Source organism: Pelmatolapia mariae, linkage group LG7 (genome assembly GCF_036321145.2).
Source record: "Pelmatolapia mariae isolate MD_Pm_ZW linkage group LG7, Pm_UMD_F_2, whole genome shotgun sequence".
NCBI classification, from domain to species: domain Eukaryota; kingdom Metazoa; phylum Chordata; class Actinopteri; order Cichliformes; family Cichlidae; genus Pelmatolapia; species Pelmatolapia mariae.
The window spans coordinates 52,026,776-52,053,672 of NC_086233.1; the positions used below are offsets into that span (position 1 = coordinate 52,026,776).

The following is a 26,897-nucleotide window of genomic DNA, read 5'->3' on the forward strand; positions in this document are numbered from 1 at the left end:
TTTTTTTTATTGCTGTCTTTATTTACTGAGATTTGAGTATTAAATTCTGCCAGTAATTTTTTGTCTACAAGTTAAAATTTGTATGATAACTAGTCATTGGACACCATTTAACCAATGGGAAGATTTATAAAAAAGGCACTGCTTAAAGTCAGACATTAAGTTTCCAATGTCCATCTAATGTTGCTTCCTCCTAAAAGAGCAACCTGTGGAACAAAAAACATAATTACTTGATCTGTTTTCACATCTCATTTATGCGCAGTTCAAAGGCCCCAGTATACCTGCCACTGGTTGCATTGCACAGCAGTGGTAATGCATTACTGTTGCATCTAATTATGCTTACCGTGACAGCAGGTATCTGCTGCAGTATACTGAGCCCACAGTATAACTACCTGATAATACCTCCACATCAGAGCTGATATGGAAACCAGAAAAGCATGACATATAAGACTTGTCTTCTTTCAAAGGTTCTTTTTTTCCCATAATCATGTTTTTCAAATTGTTGCAATATCTCTGAATCTGAGCTCCTTTACTGTTATTAAAACAGCAGTAAAAACCACCACAATTGTGCACTAGTCTTCAACCCGGCTGCAGGGGTGATGACAATATTCCAGATTACAAAAAGCGCCACTGGTAGAAATGGTGGCTTTGTTGTACAGTACGTTTTGCCAGGTGCCACACAGCAGGTATAATGGTGCCCATACACTTACGATCAAGTATTTACATCTCTATTGGTACAAAATGTTCTGGATGTTTTACCCTCTGTTAGTCTGGCCTTTCCTCCTTTGGGCTGGCACAGCACTGTTGAGCATCCCACACAAAGTACCACAGTCTGTGCATGACTGAACACAGTGGTGATCTTGTAGCAGCCTGCAAAGAAATGGTGTTAAATATTTACTGTTACATTTCTGTGATTGCCATATATGTAAAACGTGATTAAAAGACAGCCATGGAACATGTGAATAAGAAATGGCTTAAAATCACAGCAGCTGCATAACTTATTACTCTTCTATGAGGATTTGGAGTACATGTGTATTTTGAACTAAACTAGATCCAATTAAATACTGTATTTGTGTGGGACACATTGCTAACTGTAAAGCAGATTTTATGTGAGCTTCCCAACTCCCTTTTTAAGTATATACATCTAGAATAAAATTACTTAATCTTTTTAATCACAAGTGTTCTCCTTCTTACCCCAATAACCTTTAAAACTATTATTTCAGTTGCTGCTCTGCATAGTTATCAATTGCCTTCCAGTGCAAATGAATCATCAACTGGCTCATGACATTTTGAGCTATAGTCAAAAACAAAAAACAAATACTGAGAGTCGTCAGTCACCAGTTTCACTGGGTTTTTAGAGGTTTCTGAGCCTTTCCTTTTATCTCTGCCAATTTCACAAAAATCTGCTTAGCTTGTGTTTTTTGGTGACTTGCAATTTTCTACCATGGCCGTAGTAGGCAGCAAAAGACTGTAGCATATAAACCTGCAGGAGTGTGCTACTTTTCTTCCCAGTTGCTTTACCGAAATAGCTATCTTTATAGAACTGCCTTTTGAAAACTAGATCCAATCAAAATGTGAGACACTATGTCCATATGTAGGATCAAAGGAAATAATAAAATGCTGTTAAGACCCACATAAAGAGGGACATCTGGTGACCATATAGTATAAACTTTATTGTATACCTGGGCATTTCACGTCCATAAAGTAGGAGTTAGGACTCTGAACAAGTCTTTTCTTTTTATGTTGTCGTCTCTCATGGTCAAGTGACGGGTGGAGAAGGTCTCTGGCCAACTGAAATGAAGGGAAAGGTCCAGTCAAATAAGTGGGATAAACCGTGTTTTAACTTTTTAAGCTCACTTTGGTAAACCTTCTTTTAAACATTAACTATTGCATTTACATCTTAAATAAGCAACACAGTTGTTCTTGTGTACTAGAGTTGATTCGTTAAACGCAAAAAATGCAGTCGTGAAAGTTTGCAGGCGATGACTACTTTTTGGTCCGACATGACTACGTTTTAAGCTACATCACACAACTACTAGTTTCATACCACGGTGTTTCAGCAAGTAGTCGCCACCCGTCGTCAGCTATCGTTAGCTAGCTAACCCCCACTCCATGTGTTGCTGCTGCAACAATGTCAATAACACAACTGCGAGGCTTCACGGTGTAAACAGGGTAGGACATCGTCTCTGAAATGCACGTATGGGCCTACCATGTTGAAAAAAAGCAAACATTGTAACTTACAGGCATTTTCGCTGTGCAAATCTCTGCGCATACGTGTGCTGATTAAACAGATAGCATCTCAGAGAGAGCAGCGGGGAATGACTCGAAATCAGTGTGCTGAAAATAGTGAAGAGCATATAGCAAAATAAAATAAAAAATAGAAAAAGGTAAAACTTGATTTAAGGTTTCCAAATATACTATATATATATATTATCTCCCCCCAAAATATAGAATATTTTAGTATAGTAAATATTTATAATATCTTCGTATTAGGGTTATCACTTAAAAAAATATATATATATATACACTGCCAGTCAAAGGTTTGGGCACACCTTCCCATTTAATTTTTTTAAATTTATTTTCATGACTATTTATGAAGATTGTAGATTCTCACTGAAGGCATCAAAACTATGAATGTATTGAACATTTATGTAGTGAACAAAAAGTGTGAAATAATTCATAACATATTTTTGTATTTTAGATTGTTCAAAATAGCCTTTGCATACTGTCTGCATTCTCTCGATGAGCTTCATGAGGTTTATGAGGTAGTCAACTGAGCGTGTTTGGGGTCATTGTCCTGTTGAAAAATAAATGATGGTCCAACTAAATGCAAACCGGATGGGATAGCATGTCACTGCTGGACGCTGTGGTAACCATGTCAGTTCAGTGTGCCTTCAGTTTTGAATAAATACCCAACAGTGTCACCTGCAAAGCACCCCCACAGCATCGCACCTCTTCCTCTGTGCTTCATGGTGGGAATCATGCATGTAGAGGCCATCAGTTCACCTCAGTTGTGATATGTAAGCCCAGCGGACAGCAATATCAGGAAGAAGGAGCACAAGAAATCAGAGAAGTACCAGGGGCATTAGGAGCATTCCCAAAACTGGAAGTCTGTGTCCAGAAGTGATAGTTAAAATCTCATCGTCCCTTTAAACTACAAAGCCCCACAATGCCAAGCGGGAACTGACGTCACATTTCTCGGCACCGGGCTGTCGCTAGTCTGCCCGGGTCTGCAACAGACAGCTGAGGGGTTTCCAGACGGGGGATCCCAGCTTCATTGCGGCCTTAAAATATCGAAACGCAGAAGTCTGAAGTTTATTTCAATGGCGAAAACGTACGATTATCTCTTTAAACTCTTGCTTATCGGAGACAGCGGAGTCGGCAAGACATGTCTGCTGTTCAGATTCAGCGAGGACTCCTTCAATACCACCTTCATATCTACAATAGGTGAGTATATTCTGCTGACGCCCCCCAAGGATAAATCTAATAAAATGAATGCCGGCATCCACATAGTCCAGCGTTTTACTGCATTGATCTGTCAGTAATAGAAGCTAGTGAATTTTTTCCTGAAATTAAGGAGAAGGACAAACGACCTAAAAGGGAAATAACTGCATATGAACCAGACAATGGGAGTGTGAGACTAATGAATAATGCTATTCTGTCCTTGAAGACTCGTATGCCCTAGCAGGGTTAAATACAGAATGAAATCAAAGCCACAGTCAAGACTTTTGACTTCTGCTACACTGTAGCTTTTATGCTGAAAACAGTATTGTGATAATTATGTTATAAACCTGATAGGCGCTGCAAATTTACACTGCAGCTATTTCTGCTTATTCCTCAAAATATGTTCCTCTAAAACGTGACACGAGATCACATTTTACCATTAATTGCAGAAATGCCTGGTTTCCTGTGTATGTGAGGCATGTGACAAATTGGATGGTGTAAGGTAACTAATTAAACTTACGTGGCTCTTACTTGCTTTAATACAGGAATAGACTTCAAAATCAGGACAATAGAGCTGGATGGAAAGAGAGTCAAACTTCAGATATGGTATGTGTAATTTGACTGAGCTTTTTCCCTTTTTTATGGGAAAGTCTGACTGACCTGCACTTTAACCTGCTCCCTGTATTGTTGATTTGATGTGTAATTAGGGATACTGCGGGCCAGGAGAGGTTTCGCACCATCACTACAGCATACTATAGAGGAGCAATGGTTAGCTTTTTATTTCTCACTATGTTGCTATATATCTACCTTACCCTTACACGTCGGGGTTCATAAATTGTTATTATTATTATTTTCCTTCCCAGGGTATTATGCTGGTCTATGACATCTGCAATGAGAAGTCCTTTGAGAACATAAAAAACTGGATTAGAAATATTGAAGAAGTGAGTTCCAAATTTAGTTATATTATTAGTATTTTTTTGTAATTTAAATTCTGTGATTGTTATTTATAAGTAAATTATAGTTGTTTTTAATACTCATAGTATCATACTTTAAATAACCATAAATAATGAGTCTTATTTAATTCTGCCAGCATGCCTCATCTGATGTGGAGAAGATGATCCTGGGCAACAAATGCGATATGACTGACAGGAGACAGGTGTCTAAAGACAGAGGTGAAAAAGTGAGTCTGAAGCTAGTCGTTACCAAAAAGCAAGCATCAAGCTAATTCAGTTGAAGTTATTCCAATTTTCAGCGTTTGGCATAAATATAAATCTATGTTTTTATTTCACCTAGCTGGCCATTGATTATGGAGTTAAATTCTTGGAAACCAGTGCAAAGTCTGGCTTGAATGTTGAAGAGGTAAGCTGGATGTTTTACCCTTTACCATAAAGCATGACTTACACACAGTATATGTATGTGTAATATTTCTTTTTGTCTTTTATGTCACACAAGGCTTTTTATACCATGGGAAGAGACATACTGCATAATCTGAGCTCAAAGTCGGTAAGTTGAAGAAGGTTTCATTAATTAGTTGCTATCCCCTACTTTGTGTCACAGTCCGTATTTACATTTCTTCACCGTCAACTCTTTTCTTGTAGACTGACAACAGTGCTGGAGGATCAGGCAAACCGGTCAAGATCACAGAGAAAAAGTCGAAGAGAATTAAATTCTTCAAGTGCTCGCTCCTCTAAGGTGCTCACGTATGTGGCGTGACATTGGTGTTTTGGAGGGTTTCCGCCTTTTGGCCTTCCTCGCTGCGGAGGCGGCCGTGGTCATATAATCATGGGGCCTTATTGCCAGCTGGACTTACAGGTTCAGGGGAGGCTGAGATGCTACCCTGATCTGCTGACCAGACGAGGATCAATGAGGAACGAGGCTTTACATGTGTTCATGCAAAAAGACTGATGCATGAATATCAGCAGTGGTTTGTAGCTCACCCTGCAGTGCCTGCTGACTGTGGACATGTCTGTAGGATCTCTTAAAAATATCTGTTACAAATATTGGTCTCATAAATGGTAAATGAAGAAAAACAGAGTATTTCATACAACGTAGCATCATTTTATACGCACTACCTATTGTTACATTTACTATGACGATGCTGTAAGATAATCATATGGAGTTTCAGAATTGGTTGTAATTGTCTGTGTGAATTCATATATATTAAGATTGTGGTATCCAGTGTTAATGCCATCATTTCTAATTGTACATGTGTGCCTATTTAAAGTCACAGTATTGCAATAGAAAGACAAAAATATGTAAAGAAAAAATAGCAACTACAAAAGAAAAAACAACCTACTGTTTTTTACTTATTTTTAATAGAACCTTTATTTGTACAGGGTTCTGTGTCAAAACAAAGCTGTGAAACAGTTTGTTTCTTGGAAGCTTGTACTTAATACATATTGTTACGCAGTTGTCAGTATTTGCATGAAAGCTGTAGGGAGACCTCAGACTATTAAGCACACAGTATCTGAAATAGAAAATGTTTACAGACAGTATTTGAAAAATGTTGAGCATATATAGGAAGTGAAAGTTTTTGCTGTTCGCATATTTTGTGTGTCATCACAAGTAGCAGTTGTGTTCTTGCTTTTATTTCCTCTCGAGACCGTAGACACAGAGCACTTTCCCTTCACACGTCCAATATGAAAACACAAGGACTGGAGAAAGCTGTAATGTGAATGATAGTCCTTGTAAACTACTGTATGTTACATCAGTGAAGAGTAAAAATGGAAAAGAAAGTGGATCTTTATGGGAATGTTGATTTTTTTTTTTTTACACAACTACACTGCATGGTTGAAAATGTTAAAAAAAAAAAAAAACCCTCTGGTAAAGCTTTTTTTCCCCCATCATTGTCATTTTGTTTGTATCTTTGTGTCAGAAACTCACTTAGTAATGATTTCTGATGGCAGGCTACATGTCCACTACTTTAATCATAGCTTTCTGTTTATCTTCTTGCTATTTTTTCACTTCATACTGGTTTATTTTCTCTTTTTAAGGCTCTCATTTTTACTTCTGGACATCGTCTTCTGTCTTTCCTGCATCTGATTTTGTTTCCTCATCTGCCTGTCCGAAAGTTGACACCTTTCTGCTTTCGTTAAGGACTCTCTCACTGCTAGATGCAGCTAGCTGCTTGCTAACCATCATGGACTTGGCTCTTCTGTCGCTAGCGTTCCAGGTCTGTGACCTGTGAGAGGGTAAATATTTTTCATCAGCAGCTGTCAGATACTCTGTGGTGTTCGAGAGGTTTCTCTTGATCGTTTTTGGATCCTCAGGAGTTTCTGTTCCTGGAAGAGTCCTCGTACTTTCTGTAGGAATTGCCTCAGTCTGAGTTTGATATTGCTGGGTGAGTGTTCTGACTGTTGATACTTTAGGCATTTGACCCAAAGTGGTAGGATGCACCTGATACGCTAAATTTGATGGCCACTGATTTGGAGTTTTATTAATGTGCTCTACCAGTGACCTGTACTCTGCAGTTTGCATCATATCATCACCAGCCTCAGCTGGAGTGTAGAGGATGCTGCTCATAGCCCTCTTCTTAGTGATGGGAGAAGTCTGGCTTTGGTTTTCAGTAGGGATGTACCTCAGCGATTTAGTCCTCTTTGGCGAAGAGGAGTTTCCTAGCAGACTCTGGACTTTGTCTGTGGGTTCAGGAGCTTTCTGTGGTTCCTCAGGGGGGTTCATAATGATGGTGCTCATAGACCTCCTCTTTGTCAAAGGAGAAATGAATTGGTCTTCAACTGGATAGTGTTTCAACGATTTTGTCCTTTTCGGAGGGGACAAAGGCCTCAGTCTGTTTTTGTCTGGTAGTCTGTCTAGAAACATCGTGCTGCCTTGTTTTATGTTTGTTATTGTTTCTTGACTTGATGTTGCAGAAGAGGGCCTTTGTTCACACGGAGATATGAGAATATCTACAAATGAGCTTGGTGGAGGTCTCTCGAAACCTCCAGACTCTGAGCTCTGACCACCTTCCTTGGTGTTGAGAGTGCACATACTTGAGGCCTGCCGCAGACTCCGTTGTCTTTCTAGGACGGTTTTTGTTGTGTCTTCTGTGTCTTTCTGCCTGGATGCAAACTCTTCCATATCCATGTGGAAGCGGTAAAGACTGTAACCGTCAGCACTGTTAATGCTGCCTTGGCGAAGGAGATTGGAAGGGTCGCACACCGATGAGTTTCGAGAATAGGTTCGAGTCAGCTCTAACCTGTCCACACCTGCAAGCTTTTCAAGGGCGGTTGCCATACGTCCATGGAGCTCCTCCAGCTGGGCCAGACGCAGATCCACCGTCTGCAGGGAGGCCTTCATCGTGTTCTCCCTCTCATTTACCTCCTCCAGACGCATTGACATATTCTCAACTCTGCCAAGAAGAGTTGAGAGAAAAAGAGTGTTTATGGAAACAGGAACCAATTTGAAATATTTGAACTACTTTTAAAAGGATAGTGATGTACCTCTCTGAAGTAACCTTGATGCGTTCGTCACTGGAAGACTGTTGCTCGTCTTCTTTCTCTCTAAAATATTCCTCAACACACTGTTCTTCAAACTCGTACAGGAATTTTAGCTCCTCTGGATTCAGCCTGAGCTCTGAAGAAAACACATGACAGCAATTTTTGTTAAAAAAAATCAGTTTCAGCAGTTTCCTCATGTTTATAGGCTACAGAATCATGAAATTAATATTTTGATGTGGTTTAAACGCTTAGTGTGTATTATTAACCATTGAAAAACTGCATAAACTCTTTACCCTCATAAAGATGGCATGTGAAAACCTCACCTGTATCCTTAGTGATGAATTTTAACACCGCAGTGTATATCAATAAAGATGTGGTTCGTCGACCATTAGAATAGTTTCTGTTTTTTATAGGTATTTGCATAGACAGAAACCATCCCCACTAACTTCTGATGCACACACACATACATTTTGTTCTACAACCACGCCTGAAATTTGATAGAAACTGCTCAATTTAGAAAGCAGTTTCAAAGGATACTCCTAGGAGGCTTTCAAGGGGTAAAGAGTTAATTGCACTTAAGTATTAAGTATAATGATAAAATTGTTTTGGTTTAAAAAAGGAGACTAACTGAGGCCACGGTCTTTCTCATCTAGCTCTCCCTCCTGTTTCTTCCTGGCACATCGCTTGAACATCCTGTTGAAGAGGATATAGAGGTGGCTGAGGATGATGAGAGGTGGCGGTAAAATGGGACGGTCATGGAAAGTCATGATCAGCTGATATCTCTGAAACTTCCACACTTGGTTGGAAATTGACTTGACTTCAAAGAAGGTGTTGCTGTGGGACAGGACATGCAGACCAGTGAGTAAAAACTGTTAGAGGAAATGTTTTCTTAGAAACAATAGAACAAGTAGACATTGGAAGTATAGTTACTTGAAGACTGCAATGAGCAAGTTGACCAGAAGAATGTTTGCTACGAGAAGGTAACAGGCCATAATGGCAGGTGTGAGCCAGGCACCGGGGATACATGGGGGGAGTTTCTTCCCATCCTCATCATATAAATGTTCACCACATGGAGCTGCAAGGATGGGAGGTTAAAGTTATACATTTATATAGACTTTAATGTAAATAATTAGAATAACATTCATGATTACTTACGGTTGATTTCCATTGCATAGACTTGGAAAAATCCCCAAAAACCACAGTTCCGCAGGGAAATGGAGAAAGCGTTAAAATCAATAAACATAAGACTTTTATGTCATATTTCTGTCAAGGTCAAGCTGTTTTTCTTTAAAGGGTGAAATGGTCTTATCAAATTGTTCATCACACTTTTAAAAGTATTCAAACATACCTAGTTGCATACTTTATATCCTTGACATATTTTACATTTTTACATTTTTTTGTTATAACCTTGTTCATAAAATCAAAAATGAATGAAGACAAACATCCAAATTTCAGTACGCATTAGAAAATGTGTTTAACAGCACCTTCCAGAAAAAGTTCAATACCATTTTCAATACCATTTCTAATTTAGGCTTTTTAAATAGTTGCTTGTTGCCTTCACCTTGACAGAAGAAACATTAACAGGAGAAGAAAAACTTGGAGGCAGATGATCATGACAGAGGAGATGACATTCAGGCATCTATTCTGCTCTTAAGCAGTGAAACATTGTGTTGTACTTAATATATCTACTGAAGTAATTGCTATTCCAAATGTGCCAGCAGAGGGAGACAAAGTATGTCAAAGTGTGTGACATTGCTAAAACAGAATTTAAAACAGAGAAATAATGCAACACTGATCATCTGCCCAGAATCAGGAAATAGAATCTTACTATGAATTCTAGTCTTACGGTCTATCGAGTCTGCAAAAACCTCCCCATAGATCATCCAATAAGGCATGTAGAAAATGTTTCTGGCCAGGCGCCATGTTGGCTCCTCATCTGGATGAAGTATGGCTTGTCGAGCCACTCCAAAGCTCATAAGCACCACCAGCATGATTACCACAAAGTACATCATATCAATCATCTGAAAGGAATCAAACAAAGAGAACATGCAAGCTCAGTGCGTTCTCTTTCTTTTTTGTGTGTGTGCATGCCACCTGTGATTCGTTGAACTATTACCATTTTCCCTATCATCATCACATAAGGTCCCAGGTATTTGTTGACTCCAAAGATGTCCAATACACGAATGTACCAGAAGATGATGTCTATACAGTAGATAACCCTGCCATAGCCCATGTACGGTTCAGGCTGTAGCCGTAGCATTAGCCCCAGAAGGAACGTGGATATGGCAACCAGGTCTGTGATGTTCCAGTACTCCTCCATCCACACACTTATCTTTTGTTTCAGCTTCCCTGGTTCTGACATCAGAATCTAGACACCAGGATTGGGAGATCACACAGTATTCGTTACAAGCCCATAAAACCGTTTGGAATTTAAGATATTCCGACTCTGTAAAGGCTCATACCTGTCTGACTTTTTCAGTGCCAAGTGTGAGGATGTATGCTATGACGGTCCACTCTTGTATAGATGGCCATCGCTCCATTTTCACCAGGATAATGTAGTTGTACAGCATCAGATAGCCCAGATAGGAGATCTGTCAAAACAATAAGGTCATAAAGCTGTTTTTTGTTGTTGACTGCCTTTTTTGAAATACATGCCTCACGCATCAGAAAGGAACTTACCGTGTTAAACCAGAATTTGGTGAAAGGTGCATTATAAAACTCAAAGAATCTTTTGCCAACTGGGATTTTATGGATTTTGGTGCTTCCCTCTTCTTCGTCTCCTTTTCGGGAAGTTGCATCAGTGTTGGCATCCTGCAGCATCACAGCAAACTGTTAGCTTACAATCATTCACACTTAAATTAGGAATATGTCTAATAAAAAAAAAAGTATGAACAAGGACCTTGCTGGATTTTGTGTCATCATCTTTGTCTTTTCCCTCTTCTTTGCGTGCAGGTGCCTGATAAGAGGCGTCGTCTCCAAGGCGGAAATCCAACAGCAGAATCAGAGGAGGGAAGATGATTCCCAGAATAACCTGAGTGGGATAATAATTTTTCAAGTATTTCAGCTACTAACATTCTTCTTGTAAATATTATTGTTTTAGAATTTTTTGAAGTCAACCTTCAGGCCCGGGCTTTTTCCAATCCTCAAGCAGCCCATCCACATATCAGTGAGCAACATCTGGCTGCAGGTGTGAGCGATGAAGTCACGTTGCTTAGCAGCCACAGCCAGCTTCAGACAGGTGGAGTTACTCCAATTAACCAGCTCATATGTTAGGAGTTTCATGGCCACCTGTTCATCGTGCTTGTAGGACTGGTCCAATAATTCGTAGGCCAGTTGTCCAAATTCTCTGTGAGAGGGACATAACAACAATTATTTCTATATAGCACTTATCAAAGTAGTTTAAAGCAAGTAGAAAAAGACATACATCGTTACAGAAAGTATAAAAAGCATTCTGCATCACTCACTTGGAGTTGTTTTCCAGATCTTGGGAGATATCATCCACCAGTTCACTCTCAGAGCACTCATGAGCCATGGCCTTATACAGTTTACAAGCCACTAAAGCCTTTGCCATAGCCTCTTCGCCACGCTGCCAGAGAAATAGTGCCATCTTCTGGCGCTTCATCAGCACCCCCCACAGCATCAGCTCGTGGAAGGGATACTTGAATCGACAGACTTCAGGGTCATCCACATCAATTTCCACCTCCTCCTCTTTCTTCTTTTTTGCCTTTTTCTTGCCTTTTGGCCTAGGTTCATCATCCTAACAAAAAGAAAAAAACAAAACAACAACAGCCAGATAGATTGTGCTTCTGTGTGGGTTTGATTAGTTAAACTATTTTAGTTGTTGTGAAAGAAAACCCAACCTCCATTCCTAGAAGCTTCAGAGCTTTGGGCTGCAAGAAGAGAACAAAGCATTGCAATTAATGCAAAATGTTACTTAATATGGTGAACAAACCATTGTCATTTATTTCCTTCCATCCATGCATACCCTTTTTAGTCCATATAGATTATTGTAGAGGTTACGGAAAGCTTTCCTGGTGTAATTGCTTCTGTAAGCTCCGCCCATGAGGTATTCCAGCACCAGACCAATATCAATCAAAGTAATTTGATAATCTGGAGGAAGGTTTCCCTGCAGAAGTCATATGTAAAAAAGCACGACCTTAACTGCTTTAAAATAATATTGAACCTGAAATAGACTGAAATGATTCTGCTGAATGTTTATTGTTATAAGCAAAGACTGTCTTACCTTTTTGACATCCCTAACCACAGCATGCAGTGTATTTGCCGGGCCAAGTTTCTGAAAGATGTGAGGAGAAGAAGGAGAAGTAGGTTCTGTATATTTTTATCCATCAAAACTCTGTGAATTAATATTTTTTCCCCTTTTGCTGGTGTTGCTCAGCATTGTAGAACTCTCACCGTGTTGTATAACTCTTCCAGCCTGGGAATGGTGAGGAAGTGGTGAATGTTGACTCCATTCTCGAGGAGCAGTTTGACAAAGTCCACTCTGTCCAGCACCAGAGCATCCATCATAGCCTGCTCCAGTGAGTTCACCTGATAGAATATATACAATATAATTATTTTCTCTATGTTCACTCTGTTGTCTCATATTTCCACATGTAACATTTGCATAAACTTCATTATTCCTACCCAGCGAATCAACTCCAACTTCCTTGGATCTGTTTCCTCTGGTGGTTCAGGTTTTGCCTTTCCCTTCCCTTTGCCCTTTTTGGCCCGGGTCTTGCTGCGAGGAGCGCTCGCAGGACTTTTCTGTTTCTCCTGAGACGGGGCTGCAGTGGTTGTAGTGTTGGCAATAGCACCAGCAGGCTGACCGAGTAATAATAGAAAACACATCAAACATAAATTTCTACTATGCCTCTAACTTGATCATATCAGTTGCCAGTTTTTGTGTTTGAGTAATATGACACAATTTATGTGTGCTTATATATATATATTTGCATGTGAAGTGTGTTTTCTTCCAAGAAAAACTGATATCACCAAGCTAAAAACTCTCCTTTGGTCTTCAATCAATTCTTTTCACAATTTCTTCATCTCATAAACTTCACTCTCCGTGGATACCTGCTGATTGCTTTGGGTTTTCACATCACACTTGTGTAGGCTGCTTCTTTCAGCAGGTGAATTTGAAGCATTGGCAAATGCGTCATTCTACACTTTCATCAACTCTGTTTCACACTTTTTTCTTTTTTTTTTTTATTGGATTTTCAAAAACAAATTATTTCCTTCAGTCCTGAATCCATGTAGGGGCATCTTTGTAGTCACAAAGCACTGATGTGAAATGAATAATTTACACTGTTCAAAAGTGAGGAACACTCACTGGCAAATTGTGTCCGTAAACAAAGATGTGATTTCGTGCGATATCCACTCTGTTCCAGGCCAGAGCCAAACTGAGCTGATCTGCTGCCGATGCGTTTGTTCCTGATGCAAGAAAAAAGACGGAGACATGACGAGAGCCGGCATGTGTGGCACGCTGTAAGAGAAACTATTGGAAATATACAAGGAGGCAAGCTTCGAGTGGGATAATCACTGGTGTTGGTGTCTGATAATACCTTTTAGCAAAGCAGTAAGGATGGCCATTTCTATGTCCTGTTGTCCCTCAGACCCCATTCGAAAAACTGTAATCTATATGTGAGAATAAAAAAGGAAGCGAGGGAATGTTACACTGTAATAATTTAAGTTGCTGATAACAAACTACACAGATGAAATGATTGATGAAAGATGAATTTTTGCCACTGATTTTCAGCAGGGCTTCTTTCTCCAGCGCTCTGTGGCTGACCTTTCGAGCGCAAACAGCCAATTTAATCGTCAGACACAGCGATAGCGCTTGCCTTGTTATAGACTTGACGATATCAAATGAAATTACGCTGACGGGTCTGTCACATGCGCAGCCATGGTGAATGGGATTAGATTGGCATGAATATGTGGCACGGTGCCAGAGTTTTTCCAGCGCTGGCCTCAGGATGCGTTAATAATGAGCAGCCTGCATCAGTATGAACACTGAACACTTTTGTTTCTCTTTCAGGAAGCTGCAGGCTGCCTTGTTTGTGTGCGTGTGGACACTTTTATGATAATAATTTTATAATTCGGTTAAATGTTGCATCCTGTTGTTACATCACAGCAAAATGTAGCCCTCTAAATCAGTGTTTTTATCTGCCCAGGCCAGATGTTCACATTGAATGCACTTAGGATGAAAGGATTATGTGTGGACTAGACAGTGACACTGATTCACCTGTAGGTTAGTTACTGCACTTTAGTTTAAGATTTATACATAAAGAGCTCAGACAACTTGGTTGTTCTGCCACTTTGTCTCGATAGAGAATCAAGGAAAACGAAATAGTGTTTAATAAAAAACAGTACAATTCAGTATGATCTTTCAAAAAGCAGTTTAAGTTGCTTATGTGAGTGTTTTGGAGCATTAGGCAGTCTAATACATCTGGGATAGAGAGTTTCAGAGTGAAGTGGTAAACTGATAGCACTCTGGGGACTGAAAGCCTGCAGAGTGGATAGAGCAACCTGGCTGAGGATTAGGGAGCTGGATCCTCTCCTCCATCTGTGTGCTGTATACTTCCTGTGAGTAGATGAAGTACGAGCTAAGCATGTGATAGTGTGTGTTGATCTTTTCCTCTCAAATGTATAGATTATAGAGATTATATAGTGTTACAAACTGTTTATCACATCAATTATGCCTTCGGGAGTCTGCAAGAGATGCACAAATGCTGCTACTACTTAGGCATTCATCTTGAAGAATTACTCTCAGCTCTGTATTTTTTTTTTTCTTTTTTTCTGCTGAAAACTTTTACCAGGTGTGTGCTGAACTGAGTTGGAGTATATACCACCATCTGACAGCTACGCACTTGCATGCGTCCTTAACAGTTAATGATATTCTACAGTAAAGCTGTAAAAGTCCCGGATTACGATATAACGCACATGACCACAAAAGAAGGTGAAATGACAAGCAGGTAGCGGGGATTATGTTTATTCAGTATGTTAATGGACATACACAAATGAGTGGAGTGGCGATGAATGACGATGGAGACCAGATGCTTCACAACTCAAAAATATTTATTGATTGACACAGACACGTTGTTTTAAAAATACATGGCTTCACTCCTACAATGGTTTTACTCACTTTGTTCTTCTACTTACCAGTTCCCTTTTTTTCATGCACTCCATTACCATGAGCAGGATCTGCTGCGACTGGCTTTTGCTATAATTGAATGTCTTCTGAATAGTCACCAAAAGTTGGTCTCTGACATCATCATTAACCAGGCTGCATGACAGGATAAAAAAAGCACATTTTTTTGTTTTGTTTTGTTTTTTTAAAGGATTGATATCAGTGTAAAAGACAAATCAACTGAAACCTCACCCTCCATCCTCTGAGAACTTGTGCGCAAAGGAAATGATGTCAGAAGCACGGCCGCTGCCATCGCACACCACCACAGGGATGGGGGGCTCATCTCTTAGACTCTCCAGGGCAATGGAGATAACGTTGGGACCTCCCTCTACTATTAAACACACCAGAGGAACCCCCTGACCCAAACCTGGAATGCATAGAGAGAAATAATCATTTTTTTCCATCCTTTCTTTTCTCTTTAAAATAGTCTGAGAGTGAAAAGATGAAGCTTATGTTGTGCTACGATGCGATGTGTGAACAGACAAACCAGAGGAAGAAGGGAGTGATGTCAATGGTGACAGCTGAGCATCCCTTTGCTGTCCCTGCCTTATCCAAGTTCCAGGCATAGGATGACAAAGGGAAGCCCACATGTCACAGAGGAGCTTTCCATCCATGTGTCCAACAAGATTTTAGCTCACATATACACATCACAGTGGACAGATTATTTAAAAATGCAGCGCACTAAACAACTTACGAGTATTGATCTTCTGCAGAGAGATGTGCTTCTCCAGCAGTCTACGGAGTTTGACCTCAGAGCCGTACTTCCCGCAGGTTCCGTTGTCTGTGAGGATGAAGTGGGAATGGCTGTTGTTGAGCACAGCCAGCTTGCTCAGTGGGTTTGCCATTGTCTGATAGGGTCTTGTCACCTGGAGAAAGTTATAAGAAGAGACATTACTTTGAAAGGTCTTGTTTTTAAGGAGACCACATGCTGGTGCAAATGTCCTTACATCTTTTCCAATGAGGTCTTCTTTGTTTTCAAGGATCCCCCATGGAGCAATCCCTATAGCACACACCTTTCCACGTGACTTAGAGGAATGGTCCTTTAAGGCATCTCCAACATGGCGGATGACCCCTAAGTTAAAATTGGCAAAATAGAGCAATACAAATAAAAGCTCTTTTGTGATGGGGCTGAATTATGGAGCATACTGTGGTAATATTGCAGTAACCTCACGCAATATCCATCATTTGCAATGAAATTTCCACTAAAGCTCTAATTATAGTGCCTAAACCTGTGACAATGGGTTAGTCAAATCTCCCCCAGGAAATTGCAGAGTAGTGTTATGTAATAACAATTTGGGGCAAAGGTAATCTTCTAATGTCACAAGCTGATTGTTATTAAGTGAACATTAAAAGCATTATACTAAACCATCAACGTCCTACCTGTGTTAACTCCACCCGTGAAGATCCAGGCTCCAGTTGTGACGGCCGCTTTAATCAGGCCTTTGCCAAACACTTGTTTGAGTTTGGGCTGGAGGTCAAAGTTCTGGAGACCCCCGTGTACAGAGATGAGCAAGGTGGGCAGCTCCAACTGCCAGTCCTTTACCATCAAATGCAGTAGGTTGTCAGGCTTGGTGTCGTATGAAACCCGGATATACTAGAAAAAACAAAGTTGGGAGGTTAATTATCACTTTTTTCTAGCTACGTCGTGTGCGTTAAGTACAGTTTTAAAACTGTAGTACAGATGTGGAAAAGCTCCTTAACACTGCATCGTATCCACTCACTTCTCTGATGTGAGAGGACTAACTGTATAAAAATGTGAGTAAATAATACTCCTTTACAAAGGAAAGGTCCCCACACTTTAAGAGTCTGCTTTAATGATTACATTCTGTTTTTAAGGCACTGCTTGTATCCACAGGATCGAAGATTGAAGCAGAACCTTTTTGACTGAGACTCACCATGGCTTTGTTGATGAATCCTCCTCCCTGGAATTCAATGATGCCAAAGGCGTCCGTCGGGTATGTCCTGGTGTGCTTGATCACACTCCATTTATCCTTTGGGGTATCAATCTGCACCAGCTGGTGGGTTTCCTCTAAGGAGTTGGCACCAGGAGGGATGGCCACGTGCTGTGTTGTCAGCTGACCACAGGCACATCTAGACAGATCAGAGGGTATGAACTGCAACTTGAAGAAGCCAGTAAGACACACCTTACACATATACTTTCATTGCTCTACCCATTTCTGGCAAATATGTGCCTTGGCAGATAAAGGGCTCACTGCCTGGCTCCTCTAACAGCCCTGGAGTTTTCGCCGTGACTTACAGACATGTTGTTTAAATCCTGATAAATGCGGGATAGCCTGAAGTCAAGGGTGTCATGATTTCAGAAATAAATCAATTAATAAGGAAAATATTTGTCAGTTAATATAGAACCGAATGCCAGCTTCAAATGCTATTATATTATTTACAGGACATTATTTATATAACCACCACTGTCATAACTTACACAGCCCATTTAACAAGAAAAATGTACACCGATGCATGTGATCTCATTTTTTTATTCTTAATGTTTTCAGCTTTTTTACTTTTTAACATAATTTAATGGATATTAATTTGCATATGGAAAGCTTTAAAAAAAATACAACAACAACAATACATTTTATAAAAATATGCTAAAATACACTTTAAGCAAAATGAACATTGCTTGAATTTGCTTCAAGCTAGAAAAAAAGCTGTTGTTATTCTGGAATAATGATGTGGATAATAACAGCATACCTGCACCTACAATCTAAGGACTTATATTTCTGACTTGTAATTTTTTTAAAGTACAATTTCAAGGTAAATTTGAAGAATTGAAGTAATTACCTGGTGGTGTCTTTGCTGGGAAATATGTGTATACATTCTCTTTTAAGAAAGGTCCTCTCAATCCATGCTTTCTGTGCCTGGGAAGACAAAAAGAAACATAACAAAAGTGTTATGCAAAAGCCGTTTCTCTGAAGAATCCAGAAGTTGTACTGCATATGCACAAAGACATGAGCATGGTGAAGGAGCTGTGGCACTAAAATCATGCACGCTCTGTCATTTCTCATGTTATTGCGCCACAGCTGATGCTGGTAAAATTGCCTCCATTGTTTGTTCAAGTTTCATAAGCAGCCAGTGAAAAGCACAAAAGTACTATTCCCCCACACTTTGTCAAATCCTGTTCTGATTGCTTTCTGATCTTTTTCCAGTTGCCGATCAAAAATAACCCGAGTTCAAAGCGAAGGTTCTCAGAGGGCTATTGTTGACGGTGGAAGCCCAATTAACACCGAATCAGGGGAAGCAAAGCTTTCCAAGAAATCACCAGGAAGTGGGGTAGAAAACAGAATTTGAACCCTTGACAGCATTATTATGTAAAAACATATTAAAAATCTGTTTAGACTTTACCAGTAAGCCTGAAGTCAGATGAGTAAGGATCAAAGACCTTATATAAACCTCACTGAAGTCTTGTGATAATCACAAGTAGCCATCACACAGAACAGTTAGTGTTCTCGCCCTGTTTTTCTGCTCAAATGACCACATTTGAGAGCAGCTGGACCGCAAAACCACAGACTTTCCCGGAGTGTCTACTTGCCTCCGCTTTAAGAAAAAGGGAAACCTCTGCATTTCTTTTTTTTTGTTTGTTTTTTTGCCTGTGCAGATTTCATATGGCCCATCCAAACCAAAAATATACACGAATGCAAATAGATGCATGTTCTTTGCATATTACTTTTCATCTGTTTTTATTGCATGTATGCCATTTTCTATTATGACTATTTTCCACCAGTAATTCTTCGTGGGGTTTTTTAACGCTTGTTTTTCAGTTCAACACTACTACTGTATAAATTTGGTATAAATTACTTTTAAACTATACAAACACATAGATATCAGCCTTACATATATTCTCTGCTGTTACTACAGTGCTCTTTCAAGAATGATTATTTGGCGCAGCTTCAAAACAACTACTTTTTATTTAGCTAGAGTTTTTGTAAAAAATATTCCCATCTTTATTTCCTCAGTGTTATCATGCATCGATAAGCACCTAGACGTCCTGCAGTGCTGCCTGCTCACATTTACCTAATCTGAACTCACTTTTCACGGTCTACAATTGATACAACATCGGCCGCTGCTTGGTAAAATCCTAATAATTCTATCAGAAATGCAACTAAATAAAGTTTTTAAAGGGTTTCGACTCACGTACAATCCTCTTGACGGAGCTTCGAGGTCCTAGTGCTGCTGGAGATTAAGGCTAGGGAGTGCAGGGGAGCCAGAGCTTTCTCCTGGTGCTGCACTCCCAGTGAAGTGGCCTCATTGAATCCCACAGGACATGAAACTTCTTCACTTTATGAGGGCCAGTTAATATGATGAGCATGTGAGCAGGGTCTTTGTTCGCCCAAGTCTCATGACTCCAGTTCAAGGTAATCCTTTTGGGAGTCCCATGACCCTTTCTCCATGCCCAGAGGGTATTTTCATCCTTCGCTTGAACAAGGCACAATAAATCTACTTTGATAACTGGCTCCTAATCTCCCAGTTTGTGTAAAACTCCTTTCTTTGTGCTCGCTTCACAGTTTGGAAGAACTTCGCCAGTGTGAGACGATGGAGAAGAGTGACTAACCTAAAAGTACTGCAGCCTCGTTCAGAGGGTCCCCAACTTCTCGTTTGAAAATTTTCACCCCCTCCAAGTACTTTGATTTCAACCCAATTTGCATAATTGAGAGAATTGGATGCAGGCATTCTTTTGGAAGGCGCCTTGTTAAGACATGACTGGTCTCCAGTTGGGGGTCAGTCAGTGCTAATTGCAGTTAATCTTTATTTCCACCCACTATGTTTTTGTGGAGAGAAAGAAAAGGCAGTAGTCCAGATATTCAGTATTCCCTTAATCTTCCTGTTTAATGTCAGGTATGTTAAGTTGATCTGCATTTAAAAACACCCTTTTTTTCATAAAAAAAGAGACTCCCAGTGCCCTTTTGTAATCATATTTATCCTCCTGTTTGGATATTTAATAAAAACAGTCGTCAAGTTATAAAGGGATTGCAGATGCATTCTTAATAACTAGAGATGGAGCGAACTGGCACTAAGTAGCAAACGTCTGCTTAAAGCCTTTCTCATGTGAATGATTTGATAAGCACTCCTTTTATGGTTGAAGTGAGCAGTTTTAGCTCCAGTAAAAAAAAAACAGCAGAGGCTGGTGGTAGATGACAGAAAGACAAAGAGAGAATCCTAGCATCCCCCTCCAGTTTCCCACTTTTCTTCGTGCTCCAGTAAAAAACGCACGTGGGCCAATGTTAATTATAGCCGGACAAAACAAAGCGCATTTCCAGAAGGGTTTGGCCAGTGTGACGCAGTTATTTCAGCTTACTTAAACTCATTAACCACAGCAATTAAAACCAAAATCCAGTCAGTAACCAGCTGGGTCGTTAAGAGCTGCCTTTGAGCACTTAACAAAGAAAAAACAAAAAAAAATTTTTTTAAAAACCCTTGAAGAATGAGATAATGCAGGATCCGATTGTGTCACACCAAGCAAATTAACAGGACTTAAGACAAGCCTCAGAACAATCAACAACATTCATTCTAACATGCAGACTTTGGAAAATTAGTGCTGAAAACAAAAGACAGCTATATGAGACGGAAATGTAAAAAAATATATTTTATTAGCCGTACTGATGCAGTGTTTTCCTCTCAAACTTTGACCGTGCTTAGCACTTTAATACAATACATTACTCTGACTGTAGATGCACATCAGAGCAACAATGTATATACAAAGGTCACATTCACAGTATACCATACATTCATTCCTTTTTATACTGGGATCACATGGTCCTGGTCTCCTGACCCACAGCTTAGCAACAACTTGACCACAGCTAATTTGTTCCTGTAAAGCTTTAATTACACTACTCAGTCCCAAAGGGTCATATAAAGAAGGTATAATGATGACTTTATATCTGTATGCGGATATCTGACTGGCAGCACGTTTGGTTAAATTCTGTAGCTATATCAGTTGAAAATCAATGTGTCAGATATTCACAATATTGCAGTAACAATGGAAATCATACAACAAAAGCCTTGTGAGCACAAGTGAAAGAAAGGATTTTGGGTTCCTATAAGGAATGTGATGTTACCCGGGTTGAAGATCAAAGCAACTAATTGCTCCTCATTGGTATTGAATAGCCATGCTGGTTAGAGCTTGATGCATTGTGACAGGAAGAAAACCCATGTAGGCTCTGTTAACTGTCTAAAAAAAAGCGTTTCAGACTCATGGTAAACCACATGGGCTGGATATAAAGCTGCCTTTTACTTGGTTTTACTCGAGGAGAAAAGATATTTCGTCAAAGTGGCACACTCCACTTCCAGGGTCTGGATGGGCAAATTTGCATTAACTGTGCAGCGAACTGTTTTCAGTCAGCCCTGTTTGTAAATGCACTCTTTGTCCTCCTGAGTTGAAAAATCCAGTTAGCCATCACGAGTCCAACATGTCACTGATTATCCCCGAGAGTTGAGGGAGTCATAAGACATGTTTTAAGGCTGCTGTTTTTCACTTTTTCCCTAAAGCAGTCTGGTTGAAATAGAGACCAAAATCAAGGAATCGCAATAAAGTTAGGGTATCCTAAAAAAACTAGCGACATCTGAAATCTTACTGTTGTGAAAGTGAAGGAACTTACTCATTATGGCTACAACAGTTTAAGTAACGTAATAATTATCAATCACGCAACTAAAAAATAACCAGGTTACCCAACGATTTTAAGGATTACATGTGAACATTTATAAGCCTTACTCTATATACATAGCAGCCTCAACAGATATTACAGGTATTCGACACCCTGCTGAATTCATAATTTGAACTACTTACAAAGAAATGAGCTGACTACAATTTCAGTTGTAGATGTATGTTAACAGTAAATGATAACTTTTCAACTAAACAAAAGAGAAAAAAAATTGTTGTCGTTTGAAATAAATGTGCATTTCTGTTTATTTGGGTCAAGTATACCATTCACCAAGTTTTTCATTGGCAACAATTTAGGGATTAACAGTCACCAAGCCAGTATCCACAGTGGATTGCACTATTGTGTGGATTAAAAGTATACCTGGGCCCCTAAGCAGTCCCTAAGCCTAACCTCATCACCAAGGCCAAAGAGCTCTGGGTTGACCAGTACAAAAGCTAAAATGGGCTAATGGATCACCAGTAAGCATCTTGGTGACACATCGACAACTGTTGGTGTGATTATTCTCAAATTTAAGACACACAAAATTACAGTCAGTCACTCTCAGTCTGGTGCTCTGTCTCATGCAGAATTAATGATCTTGAGAAGGGCAAGGCATGACTCCCAAGACTGCATGGGAAAATGCAGACGGGATCACAGTCACCACCTTTGTTAGGAAATAAAACTTTTTGGAATAACTTCATTCAGAGCATCTTAAGGGAAAAGAATGGTGACTTTGACACCAAGAGCATCATCCCTACTGTCACACGTGGCAGTGGAAGCATTAAACTTTGGTGGTGTTTTCCCGTCAGTGGTACAAGATAACTTTATTGCAGCGAAAGCACTAAACTAGAACCTTTTAACCTTATCCATCATGAGTTTAGTCTCAGGGAAAATGAGACAAAGCATACAGCCAAGGAGTGGCTCAAGAAGAAACACATTAAGGCTTCGGAGTGGTTTAAACAGTCTCTGGACCTTAAATCCAAAAACTTATAGAGACAGCCACACTTTTGTGTATCCAAGCAACCTCACATACTCGAGCATTAGGAAAAGATCTGAAGAGAAGAGTGGTCGAATATATCTACAGAGACTGTGCTTGCCAACAACGGTTATTCCACCAAGTACTAAATCCTGTGCTCCAAGGGGATCAAATGCTTTCCGTCACTAAAATTCACATTATTTTGTCATTAAAATTTATCTTAGAATTATTCTGAATTTATCAGCTGCCATATAAATTAAAAACTTTGTTTTTATGTGAGTGCTGCAGATGTTGTTTCTACATGTTTTTGCGTTGAGAGGGATGTATTCAAAGAATTTCTTTTTTGCTTTGACCATATCTTTTGTAATAGTCTTTTGGTGTGCGCTTATATAAATGCCATTTAATTTCATCAAAGAAGAACAACTGAATGTGAAGGGTGGTTGGGTGACTCATACATCACAATCTCATATGAGGTGCAAACCCAGAGTGAATCTGGTAGGATATACAGATTCAGATTTTTACTGGTTGTTGCAGTTTTTATTACTAATGTTAAGTGTCTGAGTACAAACTCATCAAAAATTAATCACCCCCGTTAACCTGCGGAGAATTCATGAATATTTCTTTTCAGTATTTTCTAGTGATTACTGTTTTTTTATTTAACTAGACATAGATGGAGATGAATACTTTGCTAATTTCATCTAATTTATCAGGTAATATTTTGTGAACACATCTATCTAAATGTGTTCTCTGTTGGAGGTTTTCAACACACTTTACGTTTAAGGTGCTCTCTGGTGACTGGAGGCCACCCTTTACTATGATTTCAGCTTTATGATATGATCAGCAATGATACTCGGGTAGGGTCTGGCATTTAAGTGATGCTCATTTGCTACTAAGGAGCCCTAAGTGTGCCAAGAAATTATCCCCCACACCATTACACCACCACCACCAGCCGCAGCAGCCTGAACAGCATGCTTTTATGTTGTTTAGACCAGACTCTGACCCTGTCATCTGAATGTTAAAACAGAAATCGAGACTCATCGGACTAGGCAACATCTTTTCAATTTTCTGTGGTCAGATTGTGAGAATTGTAGACTCTTTTTCTATTCTTAGCTGAGCACTCAGCAATAGTCTTCTTCATATCTCCATTGTAAAAAATGGTTATTGGAGTTAGTTTTCCCTTCCTGTCAGTTTGAGGCAGTCTGGCTATTCTCCTCTGACCTGTGGCATCAACAACACATTGTTAATCAGAGAAAAGCTGCTCGATGGATAATTTCTCTTTTTAGGATCATTCTCTATGAACCCTAATGATGGTTGTGTGGGAAAAAGCCCCGTAAATCAGCAGTTTCTGAAATACTTAGACCAGCCTGTCTGGCACAACCATGCCACATTCAATGTAGTTATTTAATCCGACTTTCTCCTTCATTTAAATTCAAATTGAATTATATTTGTCCTTAAAAATTCTGTGCTCATAAGCCTCCACAAAAATAGTGCAAACTCTCTTAATTTGCAGTTCACATGCTCTTCTTCTGGGATATTTTTGCTTTCAGGGTCTTTTAAATACTTTTTAAAGACTTTACAAAGATATAAAAGTCAGTGGTTATCAAAGCTGGGTCATTAGGATTGAACACTGTACTGGAGAATGTGGCTGCAGTTTTAAATAGCACTCAACTTTTAAAGGCTGGGTATATGAGCAGCAGTTCTTAGAGACTATGCTAAAGAGAAAACCTCTAAAATGATTGGATGAGAAGGGCTGAGGCTAGATGACAGTGTTGGCACCATGTTGTATATCCTTAAAGTGACTTGAGTAATCATACAGTTTGTGTTTGCAAAAAGTTTGCTAAAAAGCTAAGATAAACTTACTTTTCTTGAGAACAACATCATTTATAAAAGTTCCATTAATAATAGATTACAATTCAATTTTAAAAAATCTTTTAAAACTTTTTTTTAATCTTAATTAAAATCCCAGAGTGGAAAAAAGTCTAAAAGATAATAAAAGTTAATAGCTGTTGAATGTGACATTGTTGCCTGCACGCTTCATCTTACCTTCTGCGAGCCAGATGTGCTGCGTTTGAGGGAGGACCTTTTAAAGGTGCCAGTGTCCATGCTGAAGACTTAACTCAAGAGAGGAACCCTTCGAGAGCGGCGACAGGTCAGGGGACGCCAGCAATGTCAACATTAGAGACAGACAGAAACACTCAAGAGCCACTACAGCACCAGGTAATGGCACCAAGCCCTGGATTTACACTTTAAAACTATTTTGCTTCACCTTCAGTAAAGGTTTCAATGCTTCTCGCTCCTCTATGCGGCTTACTCCCGACTGACAAGACAGAGATCCCTGCCAGGGATATAAATCACTCGATGACACACTTGACACATAGACCCTTTTCCACTGGCGAACATCCCATAATCAGGCTTAATGCAGCCAGCTCTTACGAAGCCTCAGAGTCTAATGGATAGAGATTTAATAAATGGTTATTGAAGGTAAATCTACTTTGGCACACCACAACCCCCCAAAAAGGCTTAGAGAGAGATCATGCAAGCTGTGAAGCTAAAGTTAGCCAACAGAAAGCCAAAAGATATCCCACCAGATGAGATCTGACAAGGGAGACAAGAGGGTCCCATCAGGGTGCAAAAACATAGGTATGCATAGGCAGAGAGTACTTAGACTCATTAAGAAATAATAAACAGAAGGAAGGATAAAAATTATTGAGTGGTTTTTATATTTGGGGATCTAAATAAAACAAAACATTTAATCTCTCAGCATCTTACATTTAGGTTTTCCCACCACATTAAGTAGTTGTGCAACACATGTGGAGCAGCTTGTTTCATAGTATTAGTAAGAGTTTGACCTCTTATATAAGACTTTAAAAATTAATGGAAATTCAAACTATCACTTGTCAGCACTATAAAAAAAAAACCCACTGCATTTAGCTTACCCTGAGCAAATATTTTTTGGGTATTCATTAAAATGGCTCAAAATATGGAGGACAAAATCAAAAGCCTTTAGGTCTTATACAGAATCCAACACTTCAACACCTGCTCCACTGATGTAACGTGATGATGACTTGTAATGTTTGTTGTCTGAACTTTTTTTTGTAGCAAATCTTGTAAATCAAGAAACAAAAAAGTCGACTTTGTTAAAGTGAAACCCAAGAGAAACCAGTTTAGGAGCATGAATTTCATGTCCAGCACCTCCCTCTGCTGGACACTAAATAGAACAGTTTTAAGGGTGATAAATAAGTAAAGGATTACCAAGCTCACCAAGATTTGAAACTGGCAAGAAATGATGCACACAGGCTGGATGTAACAGCCTGTGTAACTCAGTGTTCGACTTACAGTGAAATAAGCTGTTAATAAAAAAAAAATTTAAAAAAACAGCCCTTTCACAGTGAAGTGGCCTCCCACAGAAACACATTGCAACACAGGAAACTGCAACAAGTGTGCAAGTGAAGTAATGAGCTACCTAATCAGCTAATCCAAAGTATGCACTCACCAAGCATCTGCTTTACTCTTACAGCTATGAGCTTTGGGAAACAACTGTACCTTGCCGTGTCAGTGAAGACAGTTGGATGACTTCATCAGGTCATAATCTCAAACAATAAACATGAACCTTGAATGAATGGTTACCTTTTCTCTGCTCGACTCCAGCCATGTGTCTAGGTGCTGTCTGCCTCTTAGAATGGATTATGTGTAATTTCTCCTTGTAAGCAGACACAAATGAGCTTTATCATCTCCTGGTGGCTTTGTATTGGCCAGTGTGGGGAGATTATTTGTCTCCGAGAGAAGTTATAGCACTGAATGGAGCAGAAGAAGGAAGGAATGATGAAAGATCCCAAACCAGATATATTACTTAGACATGCGACTGAAGTCAGACAGAACTCCAAATAAACAACAATCTGGGATTCTTTAAATAGATTTTTTTAAACTATTAGTTTCTTTAAATCAGAGGTTCCCTCAACATACATGCAAGCTTTTACAAAATGTAACAGAAAAATTTCGTCTTTAATCTTTGATAAGACTCTACTCTTTCACTGCTTTGATTGGATGAAAAAAAGAACATAAAAATAGATATTTTCTTGCACAGCACAACTTAAAAGTGTGTGTTGAAAAAATATATAGATTTAGTCAATAGTAGTAGTCAATCACTATCTCATTTAAAGACCCATATATGCTTTCTGAGAACTTGTTAATGTTGCATTTGATGA

General features: G+C 39.4%; 3 protein-coding genes across 4 annotated transcripts; 1 reads left to right on the top strand and 2 right to left on the bottom strand.

Annotated features, from left to right (window-relative positions):
• Positions 1–15: 15 nt before the first annotated feature.
• rps27l (ribosomal protein S27 like) lies at positions 16–2,332 on the bottom strand. Its single transcript, XM_063479633.1, has 4 exons — positions 2,239–2,332; positions 1,680–1,788; positions 757–867; positions 16–203 (listed from the first exon to the last, which is right to left on the bottom strand). Exons 1-4 carry the CDS (start codon positions 2,242–2,244, stop codon positions 175–177), a joined length of 255 nt encoding a protein of 84 aa, XP_063335703.1. The 5' UTR covers positions 2,245–2,332; the 3' UTR covers positions 16–174.
• An 881-nt stretch (positions 2,333–3,213) lies between these two features.
• Positions 3,214–5,642, top strand: LOC134631376 (ras-related protein Rab-8B-like). The gene is made up of 8 exons (XM_063479634.1): positions 3,214–3,444; positions 3,987–4,047; positions 4,149–4,209; positions 4,305–4,382; positions 4,532–4,621; positions 4,735–4,800; positions 4,894–4,944; positions 5,040–5,642. The coding sequence occupies exons 1-8, from the start codon at positions 3,321–3,323 to the stop codon at positions 5,130–5,132; spliced, it is 624 nt and encodes a 207-aa protein (XP_063335704.1). The 5' UTR covers positions 3,214–3,320; the 3' UTR covers positions 5,133–5,642.
• Positions 5,643–5,737: 95 nt separating this feature from the next.
• Positions 5,738–25,109, bottom strand: LOC134631374 (transient receptor potential cation channel subfamily M member 1). 2 transcript variants are annotated; one of them, XM_063479631.1, is made up of 27 exons: positions 24,736–25,109; positions 17,863–17,939; positions 16,959–17,154; positions 16,444–16,657; positions 16,011–16,135; positions 15,758–15,929; positions 15,256–15,430; positions 15,036–15,159; positions 13,439–13,511; positions 13,207–13,307; positions 12,522–12,698; positions 12,291–12,425; positions 12,121–12,171; positions 11,863–12,003; positions 11,738–11,767; positions 11,342–11,634; positions 10,995–11,223; positions 10,777–10,908; positions 10,557–10,688; positions 10,340–10,468; positions 9,994–10,245; positions 9,706–9,898; positions 9,033–9,053; positions 8,808–8,952; positions 8,506–8,711; positions 7,881–8,013; positions 5,738–7,789 (listed from the first exon to the last, which is right to left on the bottom strand). In XM_063479631.1, exons 1-27 carry the CDS (start codon positions 24,793–24,795, stop codon positions 6,445–6,447), a joined length of 5,061 nt encoding a protein of 1,686 aa, XP_063335701.1. In that variant the 5' UTR covers positions 24,796–25,109; the 3' UTR covers positions 5,738–6,444. The 2 variants fall into 2 exon arrangements, with proteins under 2 accessions (XP_063335701.1, XP_063335702.1); XM_063479632.1 differs by having other exon boundaries at positions 9,724–9,898; positions 24,736–25,108.
• Between the last annotated feature and the right edge of the window lie 1,788 nt (positions 25,110–26,897).

Coding starts and splice junctions, on each gene's coding strand:
- rps27l (XM_063479633.1), bottom strand. Junction 868..1,679: donor TATGGACGTGAAATGCCCAG/GTATACAATAAA, acceptor ATTTCTTTGCAG/GCTGCTACAAGATCACCACT. Junction 204..756: donor AAAGGCCAGACTAACAGAGG/GTAAAACATCCA, acceptor TTTGTTCCACAG/GTTGCTCTTTTAGGAGGAAG.
- LOC134631376 (XM_063479634.1), top strand. CDS start 3,321: ATGGCGAAAACGTACGATTATCTCTTTAAACTCTTGCTTATCGGAGAC. Junction 4,048..4,148: donor AGAGTCAAACTTCAGATATG/GTATGTGTAATT, acceptor ATGTGTAATTAG/GGATACTGCGGGCCAGGAGA. Junction 4,622..4,734: donor CTAAAGACAGAGGTGAAAAA/GTGAGTCTGAAG, acceptor TATTTCACCTAG/CTGGCCATTGATTATGGAGT.
- LOC134631374 (XM_063479631.1), bottom strand. CDS start 24,795: ATGGACACTGGCACCTTTAAAAGGTCCTCCCTCAAACGCAGCACATCT. Junction 16,136..16,443: donor CACGGGTGGAGTTAACACAG/GTAGGACGTTGA, acceptor ATTTTAACTTAG/GGGTCATCCGCCATGTTGGA. Junction 12,004..12,120: donor TGGTTAGGGATGTCAAAAAG/GTAAGACAGTCT, acceptor TGACTTCTGCAG/GGAAACCTTCCTCCAGATTA.